Source organism: Nyctereutes procyonoides, unplaced genomic scaffold (genome assembly GCF_905146905.1).
Source record: "Nyctereutes procyonoides isolate TBG_1078 unplaced genomic scaffold, NYPRO_anot_genome, whole genome shotgun sequence".
NCBI classification, from domain to species: Eukaryota; Metazoa; Chordata; class Mammalia; order Carnivora; family Canidae; genus Nyctereutes; species Nyctereutes procyonoides.
The window spans coordinates 1,354,408-1,367,803 of NW_026575133.1; the positions used below are offsets into that span (position 1 = coordinate 1,354,408).

A 13,396-nucleotide genomic window follows, 5' to 3' on the forward strand; every position below is an offset into this window, starting at 1 on the left:
CCTGATAAATTAATGGTTAGATGTTTTTAAAAAGACAGCAGCAAAATCAATCCTTCCATTAGTAGAACATTTTAAATTAGTTCAAATCATGCACACACAAAAAAACAACAAAGCACAATATGGCTTCTTTCAAAGCAGACTCTCAGGACTTATTTTATAGACACCTGCAGAAATGAAAAGGGTAAAAATACTTCATTTTTTCATTGTCTTCTAAACATAGCAAGTCTATCTCAGGGGAGAAAAATGTCATCCAAGTGCACAATGCATCTGGATTAGAGAACACGGCAGAGGAGACAAAGAACTTGAATATACACATTACCATCTTTTCGTTGGTCAGAACAGAAGACTTGCCCGGCTGATAGTCGTAAATGCTTTTGGGCTCTGCACGGTATTTTCTCGTATCCACTTTCTTATCTGGGGGCTCCCAGTCGTTTCTGTAGAAGGAAAATCCTATTAGAGCTATTTTCATGAAAATTGGCATCCGACATGGTCTGACTTTGGCTGACTGCAGTCTAATCAAGGAGTTTTTATATCCGAAGCATAAAATCAGGCTCTGTGTGAAGCATTTAGTTGTGCTGGTTTCTTTCTCAAAATAACCACTTACATCTCTGTGTTCGTTTCACAAAGGGCTGGAGGTGTCCCGTGCTCAAAACTGGGCACCAGACTCACAGACAAGAGAACACAAGGAGGAGGGTGGGAAGCGGTGGCAGCAAAGCTGGCCCTCCTCTCAGGAGCTTATCGATCCCCAAACATGCCTGAACCTCCTACTCCTGCTAGTGCAGTCTGAGAGAATGGAGGTCCTGAAGCCAGTTTGCTGTGGTTCCAGTCTCCAGTCTCTGCTACACCACTCACTAGCCTGGTGATCTGAGCCACATACCTTGCCCATGGCTACTTTAGTCTCCTCATCTGAAAAATGGAGCTATTGTAGGGATTAAATGAGACAGTACACGTAAATCACTTAGCAGAGCACCAGACCCATGGTGTAAGCACTGAATAAATGGGATTTGCTATTAATAACCATGTTCTTCCCTATTCCACACCCTGGCCCAGCAGTCACCCAAATCACCGCCTTGGGTGCAGGTACTTAACCTGAGCCAGCAGTGGGTTCCAGAGCATACATGAACCTTTGGAAGCTGTTTACCAATTTTTAATGCACATACATTATTGCATTTGGCACTGTGAGTATAGTTACTTTCCCCCTGCAAAGCTATAAACATCTTGAAGGCAGAGTCAGTGATTTATATATACTTATATTCCCCCACAGCTTCTGGTTCAATCTGCATACAAAATGTACCTAGAAGATGCCTGATGCATGCACTTGTGTGTGTATCCACAAGAACCTAAGGGTATACCCAGCCTTCCTTTCAAATTGACTATCAAAACCTTTAGGCAGATGCCACTTGCATATATGAAATTCGTATCATTTGTCTATCAAGATGGAAAAGATATGGAGGTGTGAAGTTGAGTGTGTATTTAGAAGAAAAAAAATAATTTAGTTTGGTCAGAGCCTTGTTGGGAAGTGGTGAGGAGGGAGCCAGAACATGCATGGACATCAGTCCAGATGGCATAAAAAGGTGCCACAAAAGAACTCAATAAACAAAAATGGGTCATTCAGCACAGCTACTAGGAGGTGACAAACACTATCATTAGAACCACTCCAAGCCTTATGTTTCAATGAGTCTTGTTGCATAATTATTAATAAGCATGGCTTTGGGGTGCCTGGGTGGCTCAGTCAGTTAAGTAACCGACTCTTGATTTCAGCTCAGGTCATGATGTCAAGATCGTTTTTGAGCTCAAGCATCAGGCTCTGTGTTCAGCATAGAGTCTGCTTGAGATTCTCTCTCCCTCTCCCTCTGGTCCTTCCTCTGCTCACTTGTGCACACACACACACTCTCTCTTTAACATAAATAAATAAAATCTTTAAAAAAAGTAAGCATGGCTTCATTTTAAAATTATATTCTCTGGTATGAGCCCTGTCAGTATGCACAGAGTATAAAACACATGATACATTTTATAGCTAAGATTTCTCTGGTGAGAAGGGTAAAAAGTCATGATGATCATAGCCAACGTTAATTAAGCCCATACTGTGAGCCGGGCACTACTAGGAACGTTTTAGCCCTTGTCTTGTTTTATCCTTGCCATATACATCCCCATTTAACAGATGAGGATACTGAGACTCAGAATAAGTCACAGGTATTCAAAATCAGGTCTGCGTGACTCTTGCCTCTAAGGCTGCCTGACCCAGCAGAGAGAGGGTACTTCACTGGTAGCTTGATTGTGATGGGGTGGCAAAGCTGATTGTGGGTGAAGGAGCACTTACCTTTCGGGGCTTGATTTTAGTGAGGAAGAGCGGGCTGGGAGGGGAAGGGTGGCCGATCTCTTAACCACCTTTTCACTGTCGATGTAGCTCATCTCACTTTTTGAGCGAGGCACAGAAAGGGGAGATTTTGCTGGAGAAGAAAAGTGGGTACAAAAGACTTTCAACAGTGAAGAAAAGCAAAAATGGCAAGATGTCTTCCCTCACCTGCCACCCCCTCTTTCTCCCCCACAAGCAGAAAATTCTCCATCACTTACTGTCTTCAGAAAAGGAGTACCGAGGTGAGTACAGATCTGAATCATCATCTAGTGAACAGAACAAAACATAATCAGGAGGAATCCGGCTGAGGGAAGGGAACCAAGTGGTATGTCCCCCGCTTGCACCATCCTGCACCGGCACGCAGCCACACCGGGAACCCGAAAGACCGAGGGGGAGCCCAGGGCCAGAAGCTACACCACCGTTAGCCCCCTGAGAGCCCACCCACCCACCCAAACAGGGCCTGCTGACCCGCACTCTGGGAGGTCCGTTCATGACACGGGGCTGACTGCCACCTGACACCAAGGAAGCATAGGGACAAAGAGGCAGGGTCGGAAACAGGAGCAGGGACAGGCCCCCGAAAGCTCATGCTGAGTCTCTGGTCCAGTCTGCTGAGTTCCAGAGCCGGCCAGGCCCACTACTGGATAGGCCTGGGAGGCCCAGGGATGCGGTTTCAGCTGCCCACATTGGCTGTGACCTGTCTTATGTGCTGCAGTCCCATACACAACACCATTTACCAAAGAGGGGCTGCGGCTATGAAAACAGGCTGAGAAGACCCTCCTGATCACTTGTGTTGATTCCACCTCAACCCAGTTCCTGGAGTAGCTTGCTTTCTTCGCAACACAGCACACCCTGGCAGGTCTGCTCTGCAAAGGTACTGCTCAGGCTAAGTGTCTGCACTGGGACTCTGCAACAAATCAAACTCACACGGTTTTGGGGACTGCTTGCAAGGGTGAGACAAGCATCCCTTGATACAGAGAACTCTGGGATATGGACACTTACAGAATTGAGACGGGAGCAGAGCCCCCCAGGGAAGTGGCAGCCTTGAACTCAAAGTGAGAGTGCATGTACGTTTACGGAAATGGATTTTTAAATTGGAACTGTCCTGAGGATGTAGGATATTGAGTCACTACATCCCATGATAATCACCCCCTCTCCCCAAGCACTTTTCAAACAAGAGTGAGGCTGCATCCATCAGCCTATCCTGTTTTCTTTTTTTTTTTTATTATTTTTTCCTATCCCGTTTTCTAGTATCTTGTCAACCCAAATTCAGAATCCTTAAGTAGGAAATGAAGACCCAAACTCCCTCCCTTTTTTTTTTTAATTTTTTTTAATTATTTATGATAGTCACAGAGAGAGAGAGAGAGAGAGAGAGAGAGAGAGAGAGAGAGAGAGAGAGAGAGAGGCAGAGACACAGGCAGAGGGAGAAGCAGGCTCCATGCACCGGGAGCCCGACGTGGGACTCGATCCCAGGTCTCCAGGATCGCGCCCTGGGCCAAAGGCAGGCGCTAAACCGCTGCGCCACCCCAGGGATCCCCCCAAACTCCCTCCCTTAAAGCTCTAATGAAGAACATGAAGTCACCTGCAAACACAAGCCAAAGAATCCAAAGTCACATGCTGACCAAGTCTTAAGTCCTATCTCTCTGCAAATCATTCTAAGTTTCAGAGCAGGAAAGGCTGGGATGTTTTGTGAAGTATAAATTAACACTGCTATTATTCTGAGTATTATTCAAAGATGGCTTCTCTGGCAGTCCTTCTTCCCCCCTCCTCTCCTCTCCTTATTTTTATCTGCCCCAGGTCTTCCCCAGCCCAATTAAAGGAAAGGTATATAGTACCAAGTTATCTTTCCCTCCCTCTGTCCATCCTTCTGCTTCAAGGATAAGAACTTGATACCAAAGTTGGATAAGACTTACCATGCTATAAATGCAGGGTGCAAGCTGATTTACATTAACTATTGAGAATAGGGCAGAAGTAAAATGAGATCCAGGAATGTATTTCTGGAGTACTGTTCTGAAGAATTTTGTCTTGTTTTTGTTTTTTATTTTTAAAAAAGTTTTTATTGATTTATTCATGAGAGAGAGAGAGAGAGAGGCAGAGACACAGGCAGAGGGAGAAGCAGGCTCTCATGGGGAGCTTGATATGGGACTCGATCCCAGGACCCCAGGATCACGATCTGAGCTGAAGGCAGATGCTCAACCACTGAGCCAAACAGGTGCCCTCTATTTTTTAATAGAACTTCTGATTATCCTACTGAAAACACCATGATGTCAAAGAAAACAAAAAATCAGCTCTGCCTACAGAGATCTGACTGGAAAAACGGTGGCGCCAAATGAGAAATTAGCTTACTTACGAACCAATGGGTGTACTGCTTAAAATCCAGCCTAGCATTTTAGCTCAAAACCCTGTATCTCTCTGAATCACAGAATGACAGCCTATCCATAGATGGTAGTAAGGTCAGGGTTAATTTAAAATTATTACCTGGTTCTTGGAGGTAAGAAGCAAAGTTTTCATGGGGTACACATGGCATTTAGATTAAAAAAAGTTTAAGCTCTTTATAAGTTTTTCTCCCTAGAGCTTCCTTATGTAGAATTCTATAAGATTTGTTGGAAGGAAGTAAATACTTCTTACAAGATGGAAAAAAAATAGCACAGCTTGGGGAGTAAATTAAACAGGGGTGAAGGCAAAGAGAATTCGAATGACTGAACACTCTTAATACTACTTCTTATTTGGTGGGGGTGGAAAAAAAATGCCACCCAGCTAAGGCCAACACAGGGCAGGAGCACTTCTGAGTGAGCAAGCTCTTCATTTCTGTGTCCATGGGATCCGAGTCTGATATCTGGATTTCAGTTTGACTTTTAAGATGGCAAACAGAAGTTCATGGATACAAAAGAACACTAGCAAAGCAATTAGGGCAACTTCCAGGGGATGGAAAATTTACTTAAATTTTACCTCTGCTTATGAATACATATAATAGCAGCTTCCATTAAGTGCCAAACAGTACCTGGTAATTTCCTAATGATCTCTCACTTAATCCTCACAAACACTCCTGGAGGTACATAAAATCTCTCATCTCACAGACAAGGAAATGAGGCACAGGGAAGTTAAGAAAATGTGCCCTTAGCCACACAGTGAGAAAAAGACAAATGGAATGAATTCAAGCTCTATCCAACTACACTTCCCTGTGCTGCCTCTAAGCCCTATGACAGGTATGTGTGCTTTGTTCTACTTCTCCCCTAGCCTCATCTACCCAATCCTGGGAAAAGCTGTGGCCCTTCCATTATAATTTTTATTGTGGAAGAGGTGGTGGTGGTGGGGGTGTTGTTTTGAAACTCAAGTCACACCCTATGGTGTTGGCCAGACTGACTCCTAGCCCTTGAAGCCTTTGCTCTATTTTTCTGCATCATCCTCTCCCTGGTTATGCTTAAGCAAGTTTTCTGAGTTACCCTCTTTTGGTTTTTCTGCTGGTCTCCAGGGACAATGGGCCAAACTGAGTCACTCTTGCTACCCACTTGCTGCTTCTCTTGCTACCTTCTCCTGGCAGGCTAAGTCCACACTGGGGGAGATGGATAGATAGGATGTTAAAAATACCAATGAATGGGGAAACTGGGTACAAAGATAATTTCTCCTGCATTTCTGCAGAGTTAGGCAAATGGACTGTATGTTTTTAAGTACAGTTAAGGCATAGTAAATGAAAGGTTTTTCAAGTTGTTTGTGAACACAGACATTGTCTATGTCTGAAATCCTGCCTTTATGGTTTCTTCCAAGGGTTCTTTAAAACTGTGCCTTAGGGGGCTCAGCTGAGCTGGGATCTTGTGATTCCTGCTCGTGGTGGCACTACATGTTGACGATGCCCCTCGGAGCCCCAAGCAGCAAACACTAAGCCTTGGCAGCAACAACCAGAACTTCCGGTGCCAACAACTTCCAGGAAGCTCTAATGCTCAGCGGGATTTACTCAGGGTGAACAATCCACTTCTGGAACCCAAAGGCCCCTGCTGGGCTCCAATGTTTACACGTTGATGACTGCCCTCTAGGTTTTGGCAATCTATCCTTGGAGGCTCAATTTGGGGATCAGCTACTCCTAAAACTGCCAGGAAGTACATAATTGCTTTTTTAATCACAGTGACTTTAAATGAACGTTGAAAAAAAGACTTTTTCTGGATTTGGGGGGTTTCTTTTCTGAGAATTTATAACAATCTTACTTTTCTAATGTCAGGGGCGCATTTTTGACACAATCTCTTTCTATAGCTCAAATTAATTCCTTCTCCTGCTTTTACTTCATACACTTAGGAAGAGAAAGGATCAAGGGATCAAGAGAGACACACACACTCACCCCACAAAAATATGCAAAGAAAAAGATGTATGCAGAGGTGAGGACAAAGTCTGGGTGTGATCAGAGAGGAAGAATAAGCAAAAGGAGAAATGTGGCAAGGTGGTCAGGAATAAGGAATAGTCCAGGGAGCTGGGGAAGCATTCCCAAAGCTGCCTAATGTTCTGGTTAAAGGCAAATTTTAAGGAGTTAGGAAAAAAAAAAAAAAAAGAATCTGAAGCAGAAGAGAATGATGAGAGAAGGAAAGAAGTAAAAGGAGGAAGACCTGGGGAGGACTAGAGGGCTGGAAAGAAACTCACCGTCCTCATCTCCAGCGGCATTCCTGGCCCATGGAGGTGGAGAGGGAGTAGCTGCTACGGTCTCTCAACTATCGGGCAAGACTGGCCAGGACTCGGCACTTGCTAGGCGGAGCCCTGGTGCTTGGCTCTCCCCAGAAGAGCAAAGGTGACCACCCCGGCCCCGCCTCCCCCGGGCAGTGCTAGCTGGAGCCATGGGCAGGACGCACAGATCCTGCCCAGGCATCTTCACAATAGAACTATTTGCTTGAACTCAAGCGAAATAAGGCTATTCTTAGAAATCCTGTAAGGCCAGTAGAGGATTACTTTCCTCAAATATAGATGTGCCGGGGAAAAATCAAATATAGACATGCCTCCTAATTCCTTGTCCCCATACATCCTCATCTAGGAATGAGGAGAAAGCTCCAGGAGACAGATCACCATGGCATGATAGGTCACCACAACCTGGGGATGCCTTGAGACACTTCACCAGAAGGTGGCAGTGGTCGCCATCAGCATCCAAATCCAAGAGGAAAAGCTGGTCTCTGGGACTTCAACCTTCGCTGACAGGACAGCCCTCCACTTCGACAAGGCCAAATGTATTCTCACAGGCCATGGACCATGGAATAACACACCAGATACTCAGTTTTGTGCTGATATGGAGGCGTCATTTGAAAAGCTCTGCCATTTTGTGGACACAAAGCACATCAGGAGAGCCAACATCATTTGGCCATGTTCAGAGTGGGAAGGCTAGCTCTTTTGAATCTGTAGTCTCCACTCAAATTCTGTATCCAAATCCCCAGATTGCACTGGCGAGTATGCCCTCTTTCTTGGAGTGTGGGAAGGGTGGTATTCCTTCGTTCCAGTGGTTCTCAGTCTTGGCCATGTGTTAGATCACTTGGGGACGTTTCTTAACTACACACTCCTAGACATCACTGTGGGAGACCCCAGCTCAGCTGAGTGAAACACGACTGATTTAGAAGCAGGGCAAGCTAGATGCTGGAGTTAGGGGTCAGACAGCCCTTGGCTGGAGGGATTAGTCAAGAATACAGAGTGCAGCAAGGAGAGGGAAAGGAATTAGCAGTGCAGCAGAAGAGAGTAAGAAAGTGGTCCTGTTTGGGGTCCCTACAGATCTGTGTTTAAAACCTGGTTCTGCTACTTACTGTGTGATCTTGCACAAATTACTTAGCCTTCCAGAGCCTTACAGCCTCTACTGATGAAATGAGGACTTACCTCGTGGGGTCCCTGCGAGCACGAAACAAGGTAACAGTTGTGATGCACTCTCGGCATGTGAGGCCTTGTATTCAGTAAGGGCTAAATAAATAGTAGTCATGGAAGGTGCTGTGGTGGTTACGCTGTTGTTGTTATTATTATTAATATTATTATGCCTGTGGGCTGCTGAGGTCCAAGCCACCACACTGCTGTTATTTAAAGCAGGAGGCAGGGGAACAGGCAGCCGCAGCGCCTCTAAGGCCTTTCCTCCACAGCTCGCTCCTCCCACTCCTGCTCCCACTCCAGGAGGAAATCATGGGCAGGGCATCTGAAGACCCACCCCTGCAGCCCCTCCACGTCTGGGTGTGGCAGTGGGTGGGGCTGGTTCGGGTGGCTGTCAACACTCTTCACCCCCACAATCCTTCTGACCAGACATCTCAGATGATATAAAAGGACATCTCTCTGCCTTGAAGAGAGAGACCAGGATGGAATTCACAGACAAGCAGCTTTGGGTCACAGAGGAAGGAATGATGGGGAGGAGAGGGTGGGTCAAGGGAAGATTAGGAAAGAAAGAAAAAACTCATTTGCTTAGCCCTACTTGGAAGTTAGTCCCAAAGGATTTCTGGGAAGTTATTTTTGATAAGTTTTCAAGTGACCAGGGTACACAATGAAATTTCAAGAAGTCAGTCTCCTGAATTCATTCTGCTCTTCCTCAAATCCCTAGCCCCAGTTTCTCCCAACTACCTCATGAAACAAAGAGCAATCTGCTCCTGTCCCACGGTGGGTCTCATGGGTGTGAGACCATGAGATTAGCTGGGACTGCTCCCTGTTGGGAGTTTACTGATTTCTTCTCAACTACATTTTAAACTTCATGGATTAAGATGTGATAAATTCTACTTATCTTCTGAAAGTCTGGACAAATTTGCTTTTTCATTATAGTTGGGGAGCGCAAGGGGAAGGTTGCTAAGCCGGCATAAACAAACTTTCCTATAATCTTTTACTATTTAGGAAGATCAGCTTTCAGACACTTAGAAAGCTTTTTTTATATTGTATGAACAACAAGAATTTAGAGGAGGCAGCCTTTATGCTAGGTTTTGGTAGGTTTACTGCAAATAATCCTAGTTTTAAATTTTGAGTTCAAGCAAAACAAAAAACCCAGCATCAACGAGTTGCCTTGTGGCAGAAGACAAGACTCTGGAATGACAGCTCACATTTCTCAGTAAAGCCGTCTACTTTTTAATGCTCATTAAAATGTGTGGGTAGAATCCCGGCTAGGTGCTAATTTGTCCTTAACACCTTTCTTTGATAGGCATAAATATTTCCCACGTTAAGAAGGGTGTGCAGAGCCCAGGGCCACCTGTCAGAAGCACAGGGCTGAGAAGGACCAGAGAATCTCTTATTACTTAAAAAAGAAAAGAAAAATAGCAATTCTTTAAAGTGATCTAGCTCAAACATTTCACTCATTTGTGAAAAGCCTTCATGTAACTGAATACATATGTGGCCTATGTCTGGATCTGTCATCTTCAGCAGGAGCAGGGGTGAGATAAAATCTCCCCTATTTTTAAAAGATCTCCAGGGAAGAAAACTTCTTCGATGCTTGTGTTAAAGCCTAATCATCTTGGTTATTATTAATCTTTTATGTTCAATCTAACTTTTTTCCTTTTTATCTTTTATGACAATTTCATCCTTTTTGGTCTTTGAAAATAAAAAATACGAAGGTCTGCTTCTTACATTATAGGTGAAATGTTATCGTATTGTCCCTTACTGTTTATGCCTCAAGGCAAAATAACCCCAATTCCCTCTTGTGCCTGACTTGATGTGTACCAAAAAGCAGACGTCATTGTTAGCCAGGGTTGCTAAGTGTAGCAGCTAATGGCATGGCAGCTCTGGGTGTGAAGCCATGAAACACCGTTTTCAGACCAATAGCCAGGCTGATTGTGGAAGCTGCTGGCACCGCCTACGGTGGCCTATGGCATTCTTCCAGTTTGACGGAGTCACTGTATTTCTCTACAGGACTTCTCCAGGTGGCCTTCCCCTGCCTGTGGGACACTCTGCCTTCAGGCTTGCCACGCACTTGTCATCTTCCCAAGGGAGTCCTACTCTAGAAGTGGGCTGCTGGATTCTCAAGTGCAAATGAAGCACCAGTCAAAAATCACATTTAGTCAAAATTACCCCCCCAAAAGTCTCCTTCATTCAGCTCAGTCAGTTGTTCCTTAAGCAATGCTTCTGGCTAGAATCAGCACCCCAGGATAAAAAGACAAAGTTATCGCACGCTAAACAAATTCTTTTTGGAAGAGGAGATCACTGATTACAATGAAATCATCAGCATCCAGTTGGAAGTCTGGGTTTGTTTGGTAGACTTCTCATTCAAAACCAGATATGAAAGGGTTGGAAACCACTGACCAGCAAGCACATCAAAGGGAGAACCAAAATGGAATCTAGTATTTTAACTAAAACCGTATCTAATGCATCCCAAGGCATCCTTTCATATATGAGAGGTAATAAGAATTTGGTGAAAGAGTGAATGCATGACTTTACCAGTGATGAGAAGAACTGTGGAGAATGGTTTGCTGAGCTAATTAGAGCAGAGAAATACCGAGGTGGCAAGACAGGGCTTCATCCCTAAAAAAGAATTATGGTACCATGGTCCCAAGGCTCACTCATCAACATTCACCAGGTATATACTGAGGATCTCTTTTGCACCAACCAGCTTTCCTCTGGCCTTCTGGACACATGCTCTTGCAAATGCCACCACACTGGACATAGTGCAGGGCCTTGTCCAACTCCCTGCCAGATATGCAGAGAACAGAGGACATATCTTTACTCATGGCACTATTTTCCGTTCCAACAACAATGCATGGGGCTTGCAAGTGTTCAGTACTAGTCGAATAAGTAAAGTTCAGAGTGCTCAACATCTCATCCTAGAAGAGCATTTAATGAAATTTCCTCTTGCATACTCCTTCTACTTCCCTCTTTTTGGGTCACTCATCCAAAGATCAGACAATCCCTGGGACTAGGGTAATTCTCAGGATGGTGCCTTTAATTTACCTTTTAGAACCCTCTTTGATACCCAGACTTTTTGCCTCAGAAAAGAGTATCTCTTAGATACAAGTGTGGCCATCTTTCCCAGCAGGTCCAAATTCCTAGCCAGGTCTTCCATGAAACATTTTCTAGCTTGGCCAAAAAACCCTTATTTTTAAGAGACATCACCTCCTGCCATGAATGAAATTCATACCTGGATACCTCTTTGGAAATTCCCTACCAAGGAGATATGCCCTGAAGGTCCACGATAAGAGGGCCTAGTGACGGGTTGTTGCACATTTAGAAACTGGGTAATTATTCTATTGTTGACAGCAGGCATGCCTACCCACTCCGCACCAGCCATCATGATTACCTCCCTGAGTCACTGCCCAGCCATCAGCACCATGTGACCACCCCAAATACTGGCAGCTTTTCCCAGAGCCCCACATGTTCAAAACATTATAACTAAGCTACACTGGTTACCCCATTAATCATATAAGCTACACTGGTTACCCCATTAATCATGTAAACTCCAAGAGAACAGTACTAATACTCATCTGGATAGACTCAGGTAATACAGTCAGCGAGGAGTGAGACTACACCACAAAACACAAGGCTGGGAGAAGCAAATGACTGGGAGACAGCCCATTAGTCACCAGAAAGAACCCCAAGGTGAAGAAGAAAGTAACAGTACCAATACAAAGAGAGGCACATGATTTTCCTTTAATTACCTTCAGATTTAGGACTAGGAGTAGATGCTGGAAACTGGTAGGTAGGAGTGTAAGGATTGTCCTCTGTAGCAGAGAAAAGCAGTGGATTTTGAAACTACCCACCATGAAGTGGAGGAACTGACAAATCTGCAATTGATTCTTTTGAACGATTACCTATTTTAGTGTTATTAAAGCACACAGCATCACACTTAAAATGAGATTAATGAATTAGAAAGGTCTTAGTTATTTTAATACAGCACATCATGCAAATGAGTGAAAAAAAATTTCCACCAACCAAAAAGGACTATTAAAACAAAATCTAAAAGCCAAACCTTATTCCTATAATGGAACTATAAGAATTAATTTACGGCTAGGACAACAGATACACTGTCTAAGGTTGTGGTACCTTCAGAATTTTGCTGGATTTCAGGAAGTTCAGGGAATTGGTACGTAGGGAAATAAGGGTTTTCTTCAGGAGTGTCTAGGCAGAGGAGCAGGTTTGGGAGAGAGAATAAAGGAAGATACAAATGGAGAGAATGAACGAATAGGGATTCACACACAGTTAAGGCTCCTTGAATTCTGGAACATACTAAGCTTCACTAGCGATATGAAAGAATTCAGATTGCAAAATCCAGTCCTTTTGCCTGAATTACTGAGACACATCTAAAGAGACAATATCATTTTTCCTCTTGGACAAAGAATAACATATATACAGGCTCTAGTAAGCTTCAAGTTTCCAAACAAACAGTAGATTCTTAAATTTTTACATATCTCCGTCTACCATTAGGGCAGCTGGTTTTGTTTAGAACATGTAATTTAGGTTGAGTTAATCCCTTTAACAGAAGAGAAATGATGTTGCCTGCAGGGACAGAATCACATACTGTTCACATATGTACCTGTGGCTTGGCATTTGGACTGCCAAAGCCAGGTCTCAAGATGACAGAGTCACAGAGTGCTGGGGGAAGAGGACTTGGGCTTTAGGAAGTGACCAATAGAACTGACGTCACCCAATCAGAGACCCAGCTTTTGGCATCACTACCATGACTGAGCTTATCCATCCAACCATAGTGGATTTACTCTTGGTTTAGAGACACTAAACACCGAACATCTCAGTATTTTGAATGAGTTTGAAGAGAGGCACAGCCAGGTTCATTGTGAACATTGCAGGAGCTAATTAACGGTGATGTTAGCTGGTATCTGCAGCTAATCAGAGAGACTAGTTCTTTGCGGCTTAGGCTGACACTGACCAGAATGCTTTTTCTTTGCCTTCATGTGTCATCTGTGCCAGGCGGCCAGACTGGATTTGGTTACAGGGAACGACAGGATGCTCTGCCCATGGGAAGAGTGGTGCCCTTCCCATGGTGCAGCTGCATTCCTGCCTATCAGCTGACTGGCAGCACAGGCAGATGGGAGCTGGTGGGGTCAGGAGCTGCCCGAGCACTGGCCTGGGCTTCTCCCACCATGCTGGATCACCTGCCCCCGATTTGGAAGTGCTTCT

General features: G+C 44.5%; 1 protein-coding gene across 37 annotated transcripts in view; it reads right to left on the reverse strand.

The window, feature by feature from the left end:
* The window catches only part of SORBS1 (sorbin and SH3 domain containing 1), a 228,200-nt gene that overhangs the window by 62,668 nt on the left and 152,136 nt on the right, over positions 1–13,396 (reverse strand). For 18 of the 37 annotated variants that reach the window (XM_055346044.1, XM_055346043.1, XM_055346055.1 and 15 more), the window contains 3 exons: positions 2,575–2,622; positions 2,321–2,450; positions 320–434 (listed from right to left, as the gene is read on the reverse strand). In XM_055346044.1, coding sequence (XP_055202019.1) covers positions 320–434; positions 2,321–2,450; positions 2,575–2,622 — 293 coding nt within the window. Of the gene's footprint in view, positions 1–319; positions 435–2,320; positions 2,451–2,574; positions 2,623–11,919; positions 11,983–12,304; positions 12,380–13,396 lie in introns of all 37 variants that reach the window. The other 19 variants (XM_055346058.1, XM_055346052.1, XM_055346049.1 and 16 more) reach the window with 3 other exon arrangements.